General features: G+C 39.4%; 1 protein-coding gene across 6 annotated transcripts in view; it reads left to right on the forward strand.

Annotated features, from left to right (window-relative positions):
- nrcama (neuronal cell adhesion molecule a) overlaps positions 1 to 21184 on the forward strand; it is a 183802-nt gene extending 162618 nt beyond the window's left edge. For 3 of the 6 annotated variants that reach the window (XM_060914618.1, XM_060914620.1, XM_060914619.1), the window contains 11 exons: positions 1729 to 1926; positions 2045 to 2115; positions 2212 to 2437; positions 3084 to 3199; positions 6976 to 7192; positions 9428 to 9550; positions 11441 to 11617; positions 14211 to 14279; positions 16506 to 16637; positions 16716 to 16794; positions 20709 to 21184. In XM_060914618.1, coding sequence (XP_060770601.1) covers positions 1729 to 1926; positions 2045 to 2115; positions 2212 to 2437; positions 3084 to 3199; positions 6976 to 7192; positions 9428 to 9550; positions 11441 to 11617; positions 14211 to 14279; positions 16506 to 16637; positions 16716 to 16794; positions 20709 to 20943 — 1643 coding nt within the window. In that variant the 3' untranslated portion in view covers positions 20944 to 21184. Of the gene's footprint in view, positions 1 to 1728; positions 1927 to 2044; positions 2116 to 2211; positions 2438 to 3083; positions 3200 to 6975; positions 7193 to 9427; positions 9551 to 11440; positions 11618 to 14210; positions 14280 to 14657; positions 14781 to 15738; positions 15895 to 16505; positions 16638 to 16715; positions 16795 to 20708 lie in introns of all 6 variants that reach the window. The other 3 variants (XM_060914623.1, XM_060914625.1, XM_060914624.1) reach the window with 2 other exon arrangements.
- Positions 21185 to 21461: the final 277 nt, after the last annotated feature.

Below are 21461 nucleotides of genomic sequence, written 5' to 3' on the forward strand. Positions count from 1 at the left end.
AAGACTGTCATTCTTATTATGAATGAAAAAAATGCACATAATACTACTACTAATAATAATAATAATAATAATAATAATAAACATATCCACTGATTGCCAGTTTGGCATTTAACATAATACAGGACTGCAAAGTTTGACGTAAACTGAACTCTGAATCAACTGACTGGATCAATCAGATACTGTCAATCCTAAAACACTAGTTCAACTGCATCATGCAATAAAAAACAACAGTGAATAGTAAGTGTATTACTGTTGTCTTATTTAGTGTGCCACTCAGGGAGAGGGAGGTGCATGTACATTTTGGCAGGACTAGGACCTTCGGTGGCCGAGTTACGAATATTTAAATCCCTGCGTGTGTGAGTGGCTGGAGCCAGGGCTTGTCCTAAAGCTTTCCTCGAGCCGCGCTCACTCCTGACATCAGATTAGGCCGAGCCTGGGCTCATTTGAAAGGTCTCGAGGAGATGGATGTGACTGTCAAGTTTGGGGGGGCTAGGACCATCAGTGGCTGAGTTATGAATTTTTAAAGGCTGGTTCGAGCCAGGGCTCATGTTAAAGTTTTTCGGGGGCTCCGGGGTGAATAGCAGGCCGTGCCTGTGCTGGTTTGAAAGTGCTTGGGGAGAGGGACATGCCTATAAATTTTGACAGGGCTCGGACCTTTGGTGGCCGAGTTATGAATTTTTAAAGTCGGGCCTGCGGAGGCCCCTGTTTCACAGGCCGTGTTACGACAATGTATTTACCCAGTGTGACATCTGGAAGAAAATTAGAAGTAGATTAGACCCATAGCTTTACGATTTTTCATGGGCCATCCGGTTTGATGCTTTTGAAATACAGACGGACAAATGTGAAAATTACCAGTCAGTGTCCGCTGGTCCAGCCTTATTTCCCACACTGGTAACAGAAAGTAAGGAATTTTTAAGGTCAAGTCAAGATTCGGTTCAGACTACAATGCAGGAGCGTTTTGACAGCCAAGCTGATTACAAACTGATTTGATTACAAACTAAATTAATTAGATTGATGTCTGTTTCTGTGCAGCCATGGTTCTCAAAGTGGGGTCTGGGGATTTCATGGATCCCACTGGGGATCCATGAAAAAGGACCAGGGGGTTAACAGTTTCCTAATTTTGTTGCACTGGTGGAAATGGCCAATCATCATCAAGTTTATTATTCTTTTATAGCCATTGTCAAAGTATTACTGTACAGAGTTCAATGTGTCTAATTGTTTTAACAGCTGGTATGTAGAAATAAATTTCGACTAAGGGGATCGTTTGTTAGTTTATTTATTTATTTATTTATTTATTTTTGGGAGCCTCTGCACTACAGCTCATACCTATCCAACACCTTGATCAAAGCATGACATTCACTGTGTAAGAAATCCACACTTAGCTCGTCATTTGGAGAAATGCTGTATATTCATGGTTTCTTATAGAAAGTGAATGTTACAGATAGAAAAACCTTATTTTGGCCAAAATCTGACTATTTGCCTTGCCAGAATTAAGGTGTATCCAGACTGCAGGACATATACGTAATCATTATTACTAATGACAATGACAGAGTGCTCATAGTCTATAGATTATCTCCTAAATAGCAAAATAAGCCGATGACATCACTGAGAATCACATGATCGGCCGGCTTTTGAAGTCGAAACATGGTTTGCCATTGTGTATCAGAGTATCTGAAAATACGTAAAGGGCCAAATCTGTTGTTCTTGGTTTGTCTTCTCTTTTTCCAGAGTTCCTCATTCAGTATGAAGATGCTCTTCATGACAGTGGCACCTGGCATAACCTGACAGAGGTGCCTGGCACTAAGACCACAGCTCACCTCAAGCTGTCCCCGTACGTGCACTATAGGTTCAGAGTCATGGCTCTTAACGATGTTAACTATAGCCAGCCAAGCCAGCCTTCCCATCTGTACAAAACAAATCCTGCAGGTAACTCATTTTTTTCTGGTAGTACGTTCAGTCAGTCTGGACTGATTAACCTTTGCCAGCTTCATAGTCATACAGTATGTTTCAAATATAATTGACTCCCTTTGTCGGTCTCTTTCAGCTCCTGATGAGAATCCCAGTGAAGTCAAAGCCATGGGCACAGAGCCTAATAATTTAGTCATATCATGGAAGGTAACAATAAATCAAGTATAAAAGTAGCAGATATAAATTGTCAACTTTTGAATTTTATTTTATTAATTGTGATTAATGCTAAACCTTCTTTTAAAGTCACTGATGGGTCTTCAATCAAATGGTCCTGGCTTGCAATACAAAGTCATGTGGATACAGAAGGATGTAGACAAAGAGTGGTCTTCTGTCACCCTGGCTAATGTTTCTAAGTTTGTGGTATCTGGGACACCCACCTTCATGCCATACGAGGTGAAAGTTCAAGCATTAAATGACTATGGCCATGGACCAGAACCAGCAGTCATCACTGGTTACTCAGGAGAGGACTGTTAGTAACTGTTATTTTTCCTTATGAGACACATTTGTGTTTTACCTATAACAATTATTTGCATTCAGTTTAAAGGAAACTTTAACCCTATGTTCACACTAGCAGAGTGACAGGCAACCCTTTGTTTCCAGTGTGTGTGTCAGAGCCATGAAATCAGCAACTGCAACAATGACAAAGCGCCATTTAACTTGAGATTTTCTAAATGATTGTCTCAAGTGATTCCTTAGATCAATACTATAGTCCATGTGGTTCAATATTTCTACATTTCCCCTCTCAAGTTTAGTTCCTCCCTGCAGTTAGATGCATTTACTGTTTGATGTGCAAAAATGTCAGAAAACCATGGTTTCATCTTATACTACCAAATATATACAACCTCTCATTAAATATGTATTGAGACATTACGAAGAAAAATAAAGTTTGAAAGGAAGTAGCAGAGATTGCTGGGGGAGGGTACCTAGATAACACAGTTACGTTGCTTTTCTAATCTAAAAGAAAATGCTGGTCAGTGCATGCCTAGGAGGTGATAACAGTTGTGTGATGAGTGACTTGTTGCTTATTCATGTGAATGTAGGGTAGAACTATGAAAAATCTATGATGGCATTCTGGTCTTTTTATCATATAAGCATTATTTTTCTTTATCTCACAGTTCCAGTGGCAGCTCCGGAAAACGTGCGTGTTTTAGTGCTGAACAGCACTGTGGCAGAAGTCCACTGGGATCCAGTCCCACCAGCATTAGTGCGTGGAAGACTGCAAGGCTACAGGGTACGTGTTACCATTGACTGATAATACATTAGGTGTTATCTGAGATCAATTAAAGGTATCTCTGTTTATATAGAGTACCAGTCATAAGTTTTGACACACCTAATTCAGTGATTTTTCTTTATTTTTATGAAAAGATACTTCATGTTTTAAAGTAATGATGGATGTCGTTTCTCTCTACTTACTTGAGTGGTTCTTGACATAATATGGATTACTACAGTTGTGGAATAGGGCTGTTTACTGTATTTTTATTATTTACTATTTACTGTTTGATCTCAAACACATTAAGAAGGCAAGAAATTGCACTAATTAACTTTTGACGAGGCACCTGTTAATTGAAAAGCATTCCAGGTGATTACCTCATGAAGCTGGTTAAGATAATGCCAATAGTGTGCAAATGTCAGAGTGCAGGCACTTACAGATGTACGCGCAGGGTGCAAACTGGAAACGAAGCCAAATCACAAGACAGGAAGCGTGGAGGAGACAAGGGTCGGTCGATCAGTAAACAGGGCAATAGAGGCAAGACAGGTAGCGTAAACAAAGAGATAAAGCAAGGGTCAGAAATACAAGCAGCAGGCAGAGAATGAAAGGCTTGGTATGAACTGGAGAAACACAGAACAATACTTCACACTGAAGGTGTGTGAGTGAGGGGCTTAAGTAGCGTGACTGATGAGTAGTGAATGAATGACAGCTGATGTTAATAAGCCAGTGACAGGGGGCGCTGTGCTTTATGGGAGTTGTAGTTCTGAGTGTTGACGTTTGTAGTCTGGCTCGTGCTGTCGTTCTCAATGGCTTTACTGACAGCAAAGCGTCATGAAGATAAACACTGGATACTTTGAAGAATTTAAAATATGAAACACTTTTTTTTAACAATTTTTGTTTCACACATAATTTCATATATGTTCCATATGTTATTTCATAGTTTTGATGTCTTCAGTATTGTTCTACAATGTAGAGAATAGTCAAAATACAGAAAAAACCCATGAATGAGTAGGTGTCCAAACTTTTGACTGGTACTGTAAATAGACAGTATGATTTTTTTCCCCTTGTGTTTTAAATACAGTATGTATTAATTTCAGACAACTAATAAGGAATCCCTGGTGAAAAATAAATGTGCTAAGTGTACTAAAATTTATTATACTTTTGTGTACTTGAAGCCACACTAATCATCAATATACTTCAAGTGTGTTTATGATTAGTTAACTTGAGGCATGCTATTTTGGAACAACTAATTTTGTACTAAATATATTTTAATTGTAATTAAATTGTAGAAAAGTGCAACTTGAAGTGTATTTAGTGTACTTTTATGTGCTAAAGTGGAACAACTTAAAGTATATTTTGTATACTTTAAGTATATGACTTTATATGTACTAATATATGCTTAATTAGTACTTTGTTTGTATTATAAGTACCTTAAAAATTAGTACACTTTAGAAATTACACAACTTTAACTTAAAGTATATTTTAGTATAATATATTTCTATAAAGTGTAATATAGTATAATTATTTTAAAGTGTGTTAAAAGTGTTAGCATGAAAGCATGATGTTAGTATACTTTTTATATATTTACAAAAAGTACAATTTGTGTAAGTACATTTTCAATATACTATTGAAAATATGAATATACTTTAAATACAATAAAGTACTTTTTTTTTTTCCAGGGATAATGCAACCAAACTGATATGTCCACCAATAATTGATAGAGTTTATTCATAAAGCTCTGTGTAGAAATATAAATACTGATGCATGGTCAAATCCCATTGTTTCTTTTACATTCATCTTCCTTACAAAGACAGCATGAAGACAGCACATCAACACATTCTACAGTGGTGCTTGAAAGTTTGTGAACCCTTTAGAATTTTCTACATTTCTGCATAAATATGATCTAAAACATCATCAGATTTTCACACAAGTCCTAAAAGTAGATAAAGAGAACCCAGTTAAACAAACAAGACAAAAATATTATACTTGGGCATTTATTTATTGAGGAAAATGATCCAATATTACATATCTGTGAGTGGCAAAAGTATGTGAACCTCTAGGATTAGCAGTTAATTTGAAGGTGAAATTCGAGTCAGGTGTTTTCAATCAATGGGATGACAATCAGGTGTGAGTGGGCACCCTGTTTTATTTAAAGAACAGGGATCTATCAAAGTCTGATCTTCACAACACGTTTGTGGAAGTGTATCACGGCACGAACAAAGGAGATTTCTGAGGACCTCAGAAAAAGCGTTGTTGATGCTCATCAGGCTGGAAAAGGTTACAAAACCATCTCTAAAGAGTTTGGACTCCACCAATCCACAGTCAGACAGATTGTGTACAAATGGAGGAAATTCAAGACCATTGTTGACCTCCCCAGGGCTGGTCGACCAACAAAGATCACTCCAAGAGCAAGGTGTGTAATAGTCGGTGAAGTCCCAAAGGACCCCAGGATAACTTCTAAGCAACTGAAGGCCTCTCTCACATTGGCTAATGTTAATGTTCATGAATCCACCATCATGAGAACACTGAACAACAATGGTGTGCATGGCAGGGTTGCAAGGAGAAAGCCACTGCTCTCCAAAAAGAACATTGCTGCTCGTCTGCTGTTTGCTAAAGATCACATGGACAAGCAGAAGGCTATTGGAAACATGTTTTGTGGACAAATGAGACCAAAATAGAACTTTTTGGTTTAAATGAGAAGCGTTATGTTTGGAGAAAGGAAAACACTGCATTCCAGCATAAGAACCTTATCCCATCTGTGAAACATGGTGGTGGTAGTGTCATGGTTTGGGCCTGTTTTGCTGCATCTGGGCCAGGACGGCTTGCCATCATTGATGGAACAATGAATTCTGAATTATACCAGCGAATTCTAAAGGAAAATGTCAGGACATCTGTCCATGAATTGAATCTCAAGAGAAGGTGGGTCATGCAGCAAGACAACAACCCTAAGCACACAAGTCGTCCTACCAAAGAATGGTTAAAGAAGAATAAAGTTAATGTTTTGGAATGGCCAAGTCAAAGTCCTGACCTTAATCCAATTGAAATGTTGTGGAAGGACCTGAAGTGAGCAGTTCATGTGAGGAAACCCACCAACATCTCAGAGTTGAAGCTGTTCTGTGTGGAGGAATGGGCTAAAATTCCTCCAGGCTGGTGTGCAGGACTGATCAACAGTTACCGGAAACGTTTAGTTGCAGTTATTGCTGCACAAGGGGCTCACACCAGATACTGAAAGCAAAGGTTCACATACTTTTGCCACTCACAGATATGTAATATTGGATCATTTTCCTCAATAAATAAATGACCAAATATAATATTTTTGTCTCATTTGTTTAACTGTGTTCTCTTTATCTACTTTTAGGACTTGTGTGAAAATCTGATGATGTTTTAGGTCATATTTATGCAGAAATATAGATAATTCTAAAGGGTTCACAAACTTTCAGGCACCACTGTAGCTTGGAGCCTGTGTACTGTGTGCACTGCTCCCATTTCATATTCTCTTTGCAATGTGACATCAGTGAGATTGCCTCATGGTGTGGAATTGTTCCTCTGAGACCAGCTACACTGCAGTCTAGACTCCACTATGAGCTACACTCTGACTGAACCAACACTGAGAGAGACCCTCATGAAGAGATGTTTTCTTACATATGGATGTTAGTTTGTAAGGATTGTTAGTTGTATCAAAACAGTCTGAAAATTGTTTACAGGACACACGTTTTTTATCACAGTCATCCAAGCCTATTTAACACGCAGGATTAGTGCGCGGAGTGTATAAAACAATGGCTCACTGTTCACCTCAGGTGTCTTATTGGAAAGAAAGAAGCCTGCATGAGCACAATGCCCATGTTCACCCTCACCACATGGAACAGCAAACACTGACCTTCATTGGGAACAGGACCCATGGCAGGATTCCTGCCCTGCAGCCCCACAGCACCTACACGCTCAATGTCAAAGTTTTTAACGGGCGAAGAGACGGGCCTGCCAGTGCCAACCAACAGTTTGTAACTCCTGAGGGAGGTAAGCCTTCGTATCGTACTGTCAGTGAACTTATTAAATAAAACCTTACGAATGAGTGATTAATGAGGAGCAGTTCTTCATTGTCAAAAACGAAATTAATTATCAGAGCAATTGTGTTAAAAAAAAAAAAATTGTGTAAAAAAAGGCAGTGGGAATGGACTTCCTGCCTATTAAAACTGTTAAACCACTGTCCAACATGTTCTGGACTTTGGTATTTTGGTAACAGATTTTAGAATGCCGGCGGCACGGTGGTGTAGTGGTTAGCACTGTTGCCTCACAGCAAGAAGGTCCGGGTTCGAGCCCCGTGGCCGGCGAGGGCCTTTCTGTGTGGAGTTTGCATGTTCTCCCCGTGTCCGCGTGGGTTTCCTCCGGGTGCTCCGGTTTCCCCCACAGTCCAAAGACATGCAGGTTAGGTTAACTGGTGACTCATTGACCGTAGGTGTGAATGTGAGTGTGAATGGTTGTCTGTGTCTATGTGTCAGCCCTGTGATGACCTGGCGACTTGTCCAGGGTGTACCCCGCCTTTCACCCGTAGTCAGCTGGGATAGGCTCCAGCTTGCCCGCGACCCTGTAGAACAGGATAAAGCGGCTACAGATAATGAGATGAGATTTTAGAATGCTTCCACACTTGGATTTTTTTTCTTCAAAAAGTGCTGGCCAAGCACCCCAAAACAACCAACATTTCACGTGATGCACACACTGTAACCACAACAACAGTCCGACTTCATAGCAGTGAACTAATTAACTCTATTGTTATGGAGATTGGTTTCGTTATTATCAGTAATAGGTGGCATGGTGGTGCAGTGTTAGCGCTGTCGCCTCACAGCAAGAAAGTTCTGGGTTCGTACCTCATGGCCGACTGGGGCCTTTCTGTATGGAGTTTGCATGTTCTCCCCGTGCCTGCATAGGTTTCTTCCGAGCACTCCAGTTTCTTCCCACAGTCCAAAGACATGCAGATTAGGTCAACTGGCTACTCTAAATTGCTCATACCGTAGGTGTGAATGGTTGTTCGTCTCTGTTAGCCCTGTGATAGATTGGCGAACTGCCCAAGATGTGCCCTGCTTTCACCCAAAGTCATCTGAGATGAGATAATGGATGGATCCACGAATGGATGGATGGATGGATATTTAACAGTTATTGCATGAAATTGAGTCATACATGAGCTGATAGCCGGTGAGGTGCATAGCGCCGAGTTGCCTATAAGCCATGTACGACAAGATTGTGTGGAATAACTGTTTTATTCTGTCCACATTCACTGGCTTTCGAGAAACTGAGCATTTTTATTTTTTGCAGATTAAAAAATAAATAAATAAAAACTTTATACAAAACGTCCGACAAAATCATTTCCGCTTAGAATGTAAACAAACCAGTGAAATGACAGTAGCAATTTGTGAAAAATGCAATAATAATAATAATTCTTGAAAAATAAAAAAAGATACGTTCTTGCCATCAAATACTTTCATTCCATATGTTGCTTTTTTTGTATTTTTGGGGTTTTGTTTTTGAGTAGAGTTTTTATTTCATCCTCGGTTGGTTCAGCAACGCGCTCCGCCATGTTGTTTTTCTCTGCTCACAGTATATGAGCTGATATGCTAGTCGTAGAGTAGCCAATCAGAGAGCGCTATTGCTCATATCCAGTGAATGTGGATAGAATAATATTGGTAATAAACATTGAATATAAAGATTGTTTGTTTTATATTTCTTGAGCAATGAGGAGGTTGTTTGACTTCACTGTAGCTTTGGAGACAGAAAATCAAGAGAATGTGTGACTCAGCTGCATGCAGCCACAGTTAAAATTGGACATCACGTCTAACCCGTGAATGTCCCCAAAATAGACAAATTGTTATATTTAGTTATTTACAAGTTTGAATATTGGCAAAGAAACATTTTTGATTCAGTTTCTTTATATTTGTTGACTAACAAGATCAGCACCAGCATTTTGTCCTTCATGTTTTCTTACCTGCATTTCAACTTGCAAACTGATTGGTTAAGAGATTTTTTTAAATTGTATTTCAGCACTTGTCTGAAAAAAAATTAACTTTGAAAAAAATGCCCTGGTGTTTTAAGAACTAACACATTTCAGTTTTTCGGACATCTAGCTTGTGATGGTTGGGTGGATTAAATTGTAGATTAAACTTTATGAGCTGAATTACAGTTGAATTTTTGGGAACATATGTACTGTATTACCACTTATTTAGATGTCCTCCTTGAGCCTGCATACATTTTCTGTCCCAGTTCCTGGTAAACCATCATTCCTCAAGGTCATTAACAGTAATCAAGACTCCTTGACTCTGGCGTGGGGGCCACCTCATGAGCGAAATGGGAATCTTACAGGGTACACTCTTAAATATCAGTCAGGTGAGTTTCCAAGTCATCCATTCAAGTTCTCAGGAGAACAGTGCCTGTGAGATTAATGTAGCTCTTAAAGGTCAACTAAGGTGACAATGTCGATTTTTTCACTATACATCTGAAATAGTGTATTAACGAGCTGCAATCCTGACTTATGGATAAACCCAAACTTTTTACCTGTAAAATGAGGCTGAAGCTATGCATTATATATCACACTTGTATGGAAAAAAGTGGAAATATTGCCGGAAACCTCTGAGCTGCTTTCCGAATGATTTCCGTAAGGTGTGACGTCACTTACAGTACACGGCCATATTCGACAAAATGGACGATAGCGCCAGGGGCATTTTTTTCACTGATTTCCTCGAGTATTTCGGACAATGACACGAATAGCGATGATGATCATGATACACAAGCATTATCATATCAATTCGAGCCACATGCAATTCCTACAGAAGAAAGGAACACAGGAAAGTCCTCAGGGAATGACGGGTCGGAATCGCAGCACCAGCGACTGGGTCGAAAAGACTGGTAAGAGTTTTATTTAATATATTCTCAATAAAATTGCTCATTAATGGTATGAGCTGTTAGTAAATTCCGAATAATTATTCGAAAACCATTATGTTGTATTTAAAGCGACAAATTAATGGAAACGTTAGCTATATATCATACTGAACTAAGCATAGTCGTTTACTTGTAACCGGAAGACCATATACTGGTATTGTGTCACCTAGGTTTAGGGTTTATACAAATTACAGTCTTCAACAGAGAGGATGTTTTTAGATTTTTTTTCTACGATTACTAATGTGGTTACACACAAGTGAACAATATTTATAGAGTTGTTTTAGTTAGTCATTACTGAGGCTTTTATGACAACACTAAATCAAAGCAAGACACCCAACATGCAACAAACATCAAGCTGCTTAGCTGCATCAGCAATTATTATGTTTATGCCTAAAGGAACTCAAAATAAGGTATCTGCTTAATAAAACAAATCACGCTTCATAAAAAGTTAGGAAAGCCATAGAAAGTATTTGCTTACCCTTTGAACTTCTCTTTTGCGGACTACTGACTGTGTTGTCTCGTTTATCTTGCCCACTTTTTGGCCAGAGATTTTGGGAACCGCATCTGGATTCAGCTCTGGCTTGTACGGTATTCATAATGCCCAGTGCGTCACAGTTGTTTGAGTGAAACAATTTTCTTCAAAATGTTCTGAGCACACGAGCTGCAAATGTGCTGGTTTTGCACCCGAAGGACCACTCCAATCAGTCCGTGAGAGGTCTGTCCCTGTGCGGCAAATGGCATTTATCCATTGCCTTCTTACGGTTTTGTCCTTTGGGAATTGATGCAGGCTAGGTTTTTCACTTCTGCCATTGTTGCATCCTTCCACACAACACCTGGATCCAACCATTACTTCAAATAATCTTAAAAATACGAACGCAAACGATCCTCACTGTTCTCACTTCTCTCAATTATGGCGGTGTGCACTGTGAGTGACATCACCTGTCGGGAGCTTACGAACATTTTCGATCATCAACCGAGCAGTGATAGCATGTAAAATATGCGACAGTAATTGGCTAACTAAAGTCGTTTACTATCGTAAACAGTCAGAAAATGGCCTCTTATGTGGTTGAAAACTACTAATTGTTTAAAATCAGAAAAACGGGTAGGGTAATTGTCATCTTAGTTGGCCTTTAATATACAGACTCATCAGGAAATGGTTTCAGAAGTAAGACATTTGGTTGTATTAATAGTCAGAATCTTCTACATTATCATTATTCTTTGAATATGGTGTTTTTGAATGTTGTGTGTGTCTGTGTTATATATACAAATTTGTGTGTATAACCTAATGTCACCTCACACTCTTTTCCCTTCCCCACCAATCCCATTCCACATCTCTAGTCAATAACAGCAATGAGCTTGGCCAGTTGGAGGAATTAACTTTGCTTGCCAATGAGACTAGCATCACTTTGCACAACCTCAAGTACAACACACACTACAGATTTTATTTCAGTGCCAAAACACTCACAGGATCAGGCCCGAACATTACTGAGGAGTTTGCAACAATAATGGATGAAGGTAAGTTGCATCTATTATTGCATGATATAGGATCTTTTCATTGGAATGTTGCATGTGATTTGGAAATAAATCCTTTAATTCAGCCATGAATATGGATTGCGTCATGATTTTGTGAATATTTTACAGTTGTCTCTTTTAAATTTGAGCATTGAATTTGGTACTTGAACGGCTTCAGTATAAATATGTCTTCATTTGCTGCTCAAATCCTAAACCCTTTCAGGTCAAGCTGACTGTCTGTCTGTCATTTGTTTCATGTAATGAGTTTCTATTTGCTGGCTGAATATATCACTTTGCATGTTTCGTCAAAGACAAACCAATGCAGTCTTGCTTAAAGGACCCATGGCATGGTGGTTTGTTGATGCTTTAAACGGGCTCGTGGAGGCTTCCGGATGTTATATCCGCAGCCTTTCTCGAAATAAACCCTCGGAACGTAGATATAGCCTCCTGGGAGAAAGCCCCATTTCAGCCCTTTTCCCAGTGCGTCGTTTTGCTAATGAGAAGCAGGAGGCGGGGAAGGGTAGAGGGTGGGGGCGTGCCATGGGGGGAGGGGGAGGGGCTGCCGTCTGCCTCCCAAGCCGGCCGAGAGCGCTCCTCGTCGGGCACGGCCAGGCGGGCGAATGCCCTGGTCCGTCCGCCCTGTCTAAAAAAATGGTACAACTCGAGCCCATGGTAAAACTGGGACTTTGTCGGTTTTTTTCAGCCTGAGGCCCATGGTAAAACTGAGCAGTTTTACCATGGAGGAGTGGGGACTTTGCCGTTTACTCGCCCCTGGGAGAACCGCTGCCTCCACGGGCGGCCGGTGCTGCTGGAGGGCCGCCCGCGCGACCTCGGCTCCCGACAAAAGATTGGATCTAGGGCTGACTTTCAATGGATCGCAGCGATGGAGCTGCTCTGCCACTCATGACACCCCGGCCCAGAATCAGGGAAAAATACCGCGTGCTGACGTCATTAAGGTGCGACGCGAGGAAATAAAATAAATTCAACAAATGTTTGGGTTTTTACTGAACAAGCAAACAAATAAAATGAACGAGTGACTTAAAAAAAGAATGTGGGTGTCTTTGGCTATTATAACAGAGGTAGCGCAGAGTACCTGGCTCAGTGTTGCCAGATACTGCTGACGTTTTCCAGCCCAAAATATGTTCAAAACCCGCCAAAATGCACTTAAAACCGCCCAATCTGGCAACACTGACCTGGCTAACTGCAGGAAGCGGTTAGCTGCACAGCTAATGTAGCCATTGCAAACGCACCGATTTTAAAACACGGCAAAACGACTTAACAGTTATACACTTACTTGTTCGGTGTTTGTGGCTGATGCGGCAGGGATGCTTGGTACGGACCCAGGCTTCAGTGACAGTTGATGTGCAAAACCTGCCCTGTACTGTCCCAAGTTGTGGAAACATTCCTCAGGAAAATGCTTCCGACAAACATACACCTTCTTAGGTAGACTCGACGGCGTATTATTGAAGTAAATAAAATTAAGCCACTGCGTCTTCAGGGGCTCTCCCGTCGGCAGTAAAAACAGACTCCTTTCTGTGTTGTCACATCCATGTACAGCGCAATTTCCATGTTTCGCTCGCTTAGGTGGTGCCATGTTGTTGTGTCCTCCCTCTATGGTCTCCTCACTACAACTGGGTGGGGCAATCCATACAGTGGGTGGGAATCCAGAGGGGGGGCGTGGGGATCATCTCCCTTGCTGACGTAGTAAAGGGAAGAGCTTATCAACGTGCCGTTTTGACGCGCCATTCTCAAATGTTGGGCATAGTTTGGTTTACACATTATGAAATTTCTAGCCACTGGGGTGACTTAAGAAGGCAGAGGAACTCATTTTAACGTTAAAAAACCTCAGAAAGTGAAAATTTCATGCCATGGGACCTTTAACTGGGCTGTCCTACCTTCTGTTTCCCGGCACACCAATCCCATGGCAGCCTTTTTTTAAAATAACCTTTTGTACATTTTCTCCGACTGTCTTGCCTGAAAATTATTTCTGACAGCTAGAACATCCCCTCAGTGCATGAATCAGGAGGGGAATACTAACAGGTTGCATATAAGTCCGCCAACAGAAGCCCTAATTGGATGGTACCTTTCTAAAATTCATGGGGAGGAAGGAACACGGCTTTCCTTTCAACCCACCGAGAGCATGGCCATCTGTATTCTTGTCTATCCTGGCCGCAGTTGTTGTCCTATACTCAGATCTTTGGAAATATGATGGTGGTGGTAGCATCATGTGTGTATCTGTGATAAAGTTTTAAAGCTGACACCTGCCTCAGTTGTAGCTGTTGTATACATTGAATTCTTTAGCGAGCTTTTGTTTGTTATTTTCTCCGAGTTTCTCCACATGTCCTCATTGTGCCATATTGAAATGTCCTTCCAACTTCCTTGCAGATGAACTCCTCTACCTTCTACCCTGCTAAATGCTTAGGCTTGCCAGCTTATTGGCCGTGCATGTGGTACCCGACCTTGTCCTACCTCTGCTCTGACTGTGAACTGTTTGCTTTATGTCTGTTTTCTGTGTGTGTGTGTGTGTGTGTGTGTGTGTGTGTGTGTGTGTGTGTGTGTGTGTGTGGTGTTTTATACCTTTTCACATTTCTTCTAGGGATTCCAGCTTCTCCCCAACCAGTCTCCCCAACCTCCCAGTCTCTACGCCCCCCTCCTCTTCCCAAGGGTACATCTGATTTAGAGGCACTTCTAGCTGCTAACATGTCTAACATTAACTTTTATGATCCAAGCTCAAGCTTGATGCTAATGTCCAGGGGGCATCTGACCCTTAACATTACTTTTCTTACTAAATTTTTTTGCAAAACATTTCATTTTGTAATTTTTTGAGGTACATCACGATTGGAAATATCTTCCAGTTTTGTTAATTTACGTAAAAGCCTCTTTCAAGCATAGAGCTCCAAGTCAGTGCTGGCTCTGAAACGAGTAATGTATGCAGGCTTTAAGTGAGTGAATTATAATGCAGTGATATAACAGTAACATGGAGGTTCCTGTTTCCAATCCCTGCAGAGGTACCTCACTCTTTTCTTCTTTCCTGTGTCCCTAGTTCCTCCTGCGTCTCCAGTGTTTGGGAACGTTAGCTCGTCTGTGGGCGAGGATGGCGCGCTAATCAGTTGGGAGTACTGGGGACCAGAAAAACACGTTTATGTTGAATATATTGTAGTGAACAGTAAGACATGTTTCTGACCTTAATGCTATAGAATCAGAAAGTAGGTGGGCAGGGACTCCTGAGCAGAATAGTAGAAGTTCTGTTCTATTTAATGTAGTTCTTTTCTGCTGTATTCTTTTCTAATTGATTCTTTTCTCTTTTCTTCTGTTCTATTCTGTGCATATGAATAGAAAGAGAACTATTCTATGCAGTTCTCTTCTACTGTATTATATTCTATCCTGATTTATTCCATTCTGTTGTATTCTCATCTATTCTATTCGATTTTCTTCTCTTCTACTGTATTCTTTTCTCTTCTCTTCTGTTCCATTCTATTCTGATCTATTCTATTTTCTTCTATTATTTCTGCTCCCTTCTGCCACATTCTATTCTGTTATTTTCTATTCTATTCTGTTCTGCTTTACAATAGTCTATTCTGTTTTGTTATATTCCAGTCGAATAAAATAGCAATAAAGAGCGCTATAAATCAGAGAAAGATAAAACATTTTAATATTTTCTTGCAATACATTTTCTCAACTGATATAATTGACTTTTATCCAGTAGTCAGAGTTTTCAATCACTGGCAATTTATATGTATTAAAAAAAAGTACAACTATTTTCATTGACTGAATTCTGGAACTTAGGCATTGTAACAACGTGACATACTTGTGATATGCAAAACAGATTAATCCAACCTTCTAAATTCATTTTCATTTTACATTATGTGTAATATCACAATTACCGAATTGCTTAACTTCTTCGGACAAATCCATTCCATACTAATATATAACCATTGCCATTGATATTTCATTGAATTTAATAAAATATGCCATTTACACATAATATAGATGGACTGTAAGAGAGAAAGACAGATTTAGAGATTGTAGTAAACTTACCCCCTGCATGATATATGTAGAGTGTAGTTATTTGCAACACCAGAGAGTGTGGGTTTGATCTGTCCCTCTCTCTGGAACCCTCTCAGGCGATGAAGACTGGCAAAAAGAGATGGTAAATGGATCACAGTCCCATGTGCTTAAGGGTTTAAAGGAAGGGCTGGCATACAAAGTGCGCGTGGTGGCTCAAAGCCACACTGACCAAACAGTCCACCGTTCTGAGGAGCTGGTGGTTACGGTACCAGGTGAGGCCCCTGTTTGGCCTTAACCCCATGACTTCATTGAAAATGTAATTGGTTTGTTGCAGACCTACATGGGTTTTGCCATCCTGCTTCCTATTCATGATTCATGTGGCGTGTCGATAGTTCTGTAGCATGGTCAGTCGTTTCCAGGCCATTTAGTAGAAATCTTCAAGGCCTGTTCATCCAGCTGTGTTTTTCCCCTGCATGATTTACTGTGTACATCATTATAATGTGCTGAACCTTATTATTATTATTATTATTATTATTATTATTGACCTTTGTGTCAGACATCATTCGTTGTTGCTTTTCGTATTCCCATTGAAGTTCCTTTGGTGTAAAATGTCCGACTTGAAACACGTCTGTACCAGTGCTGTGCACATCATAAACCATAAAACATGCATACCATGTTTTCTATTCAATAAGAATAACCGTAATTATTTTGATTGCAATTGTTTTTGAACGGAATGCATTCACTCTTCATTTTTCCAGTGTTTTGTCTTGTCTGTTCCCCCCACAATCATTTGATGACATTAGAGGATCAGTCGATGTGTTATGAGGGCTGCATGTCGTCTTTTATGTCTAACACCTGTCCCTCCTGATGCTTCCATTCCCAGCCCGGGCCAGTAGGCAGGTGGATATCGCTACCCAGGGCTGGTTTATTGGCCTCATGTGTGCCATTGCCCTGCTTATTCTGGTTCTCCTTATTGCCTGCTTCATCAGGAGGAACAAAGGGGGCAAATACCCAGGTGAGAGTCACCAGAAATTACTTTAGACTCTATCTTCCTGCCTCTGAGAGTGTCCTAAAATCGTGCTTGTTTTGCTAGTGAAAGAGAAGGAGGACGCACACACTGACCCCGAGGTCCAGCCAATGAAGGATGATGATATTATTTTTGGAGAGTACAGGTGAGAGAACAATGAGCAGACCTCTGGGGAATCTTTTCCTTATTCCTATATCTTCACAGCCCTCTGGAGAAAGCTTTTTCCCCACAACATGAACTTTTACGTCTGCTTCACCTACACAGGACACGGGACTACAACTAGCAGGAAAGCTTCAGCTTTGGAGTTAAAGCACAGCTGTCGCTCTGTTTTGTTGTGTTTGTTTTGTTTGCTTTTTTCTGGGCAGGTTGGCTATATTATCTCATGCTATATCTGTGCTCATGGTTTTCCACCAACTGTATATAACAGTGTAACACTCACTATTCAGGATATTAGATCAGGTACTCTCATTTGATAGGTTTCTTAATCTTCACTGTATCTATGTAGAAGCAGGATATTGTCAAAACGTGTTCTTACTCTCTTGCTGTTTTATTTATTATTATTTATTTTTGAGGTTTTAGTCAGAGCTTTATTTGCCTCCGGTTTGAATTCATTCAAATCAGTTGGCGGAATAATTATGCAAACACTTTCTTAGTACAAAAGATCAATATCCTATGATATGTGATGCCTATAGCATAGAGACGATTCTCCTGTTAATACTGAAAGCAATTTTCATGTGATGCTAGCTATCGTAATCACGTTCTCTCTGATCTGTAGCTGCTCATCAAATTACACACATATAAGCTATAAGATTCAAGCACTTTACTTTATACACTATAGTAACTTTCTTTTGTACGTTATTTTAATTTTTTTTTCAACATGGTCTTTATTTTATACCTAAAATGATTAAATATAAATTATATAAACATATAATTCTTGTATATATATATATATATATATATATATATATATATATATATATATATATATATATATATATATATATATGCACACTTTACTCTATGCATGGCTGTAAATCAAATTACATTTACAATAGGTAAATATTTTAACGAAACGATGTGCCAAATCATCAGTATGTGACAGTATATAGCATGCACAAAATAGAAAGCCATAGATTTTTGCTAATGAGAGTTTTTTTTTTTTAATGTTTATATTCACATTCTTCATGTGAACCTGTGAAACTTGGAATATTAATGATGTGAGGCGTTTCTTAATGATACTATGAAGAATCTTCGCAGTATTTCTTGTTTTTAGGTTTTTCATGCTGCTCGTGCTTATACTGTAACTTGCTAATTTCCTGCGATTAAGATTACGCCACAACAGCAAAACAATTTAGTGACGGATATACTCGATCATCCCTTATCAAGTTCCTGCTCTGTCTAACATTACAAAGAATTATCAGTGGGACGGAGACATCAGAGTTAATATTAGCTCAGTGTTCAGAAAGTCTATTCCTTTTTTCTTGCACTGTTCCTTATTCTCTCTTCAATCTATGTTTGTTGGTTGGAAGTAAGGGTGGGGGAAGGTAAGAGAGATAGTGTGAGATTTCCATGTGCAGAACTGATTGAGATTAGAACTGCCACTGGGAGGAAAAAAAAAACCTTCTGTGCCGTGTTAGGATTACATTTTACTGACGCTCCTTAGCCAGGAAGCTAAATGCTATCATACGCTACATGTGTGCATGTCACTGAGCTGAAATGAACTAACAGTAAATGTCACACTTTAACTCCTCCCATTACCTACGCAGTAGAACGGTGCTGTTATTATGATTATTTCATGTTTATGATAGCATTCTTCTGCTTTCTTATGGCAAAGGGTTGAAATGAACTGTATGTTGAATACATTACATGAATTATCATCACATGTTTATTTTAAGTCAAATGAATTGATTTGACTCTTTTTCCTCCCAACATGTTTTTTTTTTTTTGTTCGTTTCCCCCCATTCGGCTGATAGATATTTACTCCACTGATCACATCATTGTTTTATGATGTATTGTTAGTGAATGGTTACAATGGCTGTGGATAATATAATGCATTATTTGCTGACATTAGTATTATTTATATCTATATATATATTTTAAAAACCCACGATAACAGGCGTGAGTGTTATGCAGATATAAAGATCCGAGGCATCTTCCCAGCAAATATTACTGAGTGCAAAGAGTTAGCTACCATTTTAGTAATAGCAGAGCTCCCCATGTGCTTTGCGTGCAGCGTGGAGCCCCATACTTAACAGAAATGCATTGACTTGATTTTTGATGGCTTGACTGTATGACGTCTGTACTGTATGTGCATGTACCACCACAGGGAACCCGATCGTAAATGCAAGGCAACGTATCTCAAACACTTGACCTTCAGACAACGGAATTTATATCTTTATTTTGATAAGATAGATGAGTTTTTATCCAGTGCTTATTCTTAATTTGCTTTTTTTAAAATAATGTGGGATTATTTACTCACGCATTTTATGGAAAATATTCATGACAGTTTGATATACAATTAATTAAAACAGTTTTATTAGTCCAATAGCTTGTTGGACAGTTGACAGTTTTGTCATGTAAGGGCGATTGATGGATGTAATCACAGGAAGAGTTTTATTGAAAACACGCTCGCAAACAGATCCAAAATGGAGGCAGAGTCGAAAAACAGGCAGTGGTCCAGTGAGGCACAGACAGGATATCAGAGGTAATACAATACTCAGAGTCCGAAAACACAAACAGGGTCAAAACCAGAAAAGTGATACAAAATACAAGGCTTTCGCAAAGTCTGTGTTTTCTGAGAGCCCTGATATATGTACGTGCTGTGATGGTGCTTTCATCAGGAACAGATGCATACTAATTAGTCCTAACGGCACTGTGCATGCATTGCAGTCTGTGGCTGCACGCTCCTATTATTCCTTTCAGGTTGATTTTGTTCCCTTGCAAATATTTTACTCATACACTTATCAGGAGCTCTGCTTTTAAGCAGTACCTAAATATACAGTACTGTGCAAAAGTCTTAGGCACCCATTTTTTTTTCATACAAACTTTGTTATAGATTTCTAGTTTATGACTTCTACATTATCGAGTCAGAACAAAAACATTTTAGAATCCAAACATTCGTTTTCCAGCACAAAATTAAATGTTACAGGAAAAAAATGCTTGTATCTGAGCAGTATATTCCATAAGAGAGCACTTTTCCGATTAAAAAAAGAAAACATAATGAAGGCTGCTGGATTTTGGTGCAAAATTAAGAAGCGAGTGTGACAAAGTGTCCAGAAGAACCGTAGCTGGTTCTGTAAGATGCTCAGTAAACCCTACAGCTCATTTCCGCATCAAACTGCACTCACTGTACCTGAGACTACTATTTTTTATTTTTAAAGCAAAGGGTCATCTCACACCAAATATTGACTTTGTTTCATTGATTATGGCTTACTGTTTATAGTATTTAAGCCGTTTTTGGTCAAAAGCATTTCTTTACGTGTGCCTAAGACTTTTGCACAGTAATATATATGTTATTGAAAAGGGGGAAAAAAACGCAATCACAGCAAAAAACACATTTGGTAATGTAGTTTTAAATGATGGACTAGTCTGTGCTATGAGGTGTCAGGTTTACTGAATTATTAGGGACTCAAGTATTCTTATTTCATGTTTTGGCAACTGAGGGTTTGGGGTTGGTGGTTTTTTGGGTTTTTTTTTTTTTTGGAATGACATACAGTATTTATCCCTGTTGTTCTTTTACATTGATTTTTTTTTTTTTTTGCTTTGAATCAAATGTTGTGTGTATTGAAATCTTCTGCTTAGTACATATGAGTGAAATAAATATCAACTTGTATGCATGTACCAGAACGTACAGTGAACAGATGAATATTTGTGTGATGCTAATGGAGCTATTCCCCCAGTTTCTCCTACGATGACACTATGTGTGGAATGTCTTGTATTATTATACCCAGCATGTTGTTTACATCAGTGTTCCATCTTTTGTCATGAAAAGCCAAGCTAATGTCTGTGTGACATCTCTCATTATTCCACCTGTAACACCTGCATGTTATTTTCTCCTAGTGACAATGAGGACCATAAACCGTTAAAAGGGAGCCGCACGCCGTCCAGTGGCACCGTAAAGCGAGACGAAAGTGACGACAGTTTAGTTGACTACGGGGAAGGTGGAGATGTACAGTTCAACGAGGACGGCTCTTTTATTGGCCAGTATAGTGGAAAGACAGAAAGGGACACTGTGCAGGGTCACGAGAGCTCAGAGGCCCCCTCACCTGTAAACGCCATGAACTCTTTTGTTTAAGCCCAGGGGAAAGTAGGACTTTTTGAATGCAGCGTTTCAGCATGATTACACCTCCAATTAGTTGTCTGTTTACATAAAGTGAAGGAAAAATTAGGGAGTACATTCAGTTTTAAAAGGATTAAATCAATTTCTCTGGAGAGATACATGTCAAGCAGGGTGACTCGCACAGGATCCACGTAACCTGGCATAATGATTGGAATACAGATGGAGGGGGGGGGGGGGGATGTTACAACTTCATCACTGTTGCATTCATTATTAAGACTGATTTCAGTTCCACAATTACTTTTAGCTAATATTAAGTGACCTTCTGGTTACTTCAAAAACTCAGTATGTCAGTGCTGCATGCATAATATGCTACTATTACTCATAACCTATGGTTGCAACTAAAGAGACCTACAGTATATGAAAGAAGACATAGCTAATTTATGAGGATTATGTGGTGATTCTTTGAAATAATGGGTATGCCTTGATTATGTTTTGAGTATTATATGAGAATTGTACAGATAAAATGAACCAGT

The sequence above is a fragment of the Neoarius graeffei genome, chromosome 2 (assembly GCF_027579695.1).
Source record: "Neoarius graeffei isolate fNeoGra1 chromosome 2, fNeoGra1.pri, whole genome shotgun sequence".
NCBI lineage: Eukaryota > Metazoa > Chordata > Actinopteri > Siluriformes > Ariidae > Neoarius > Neoarius graeffei.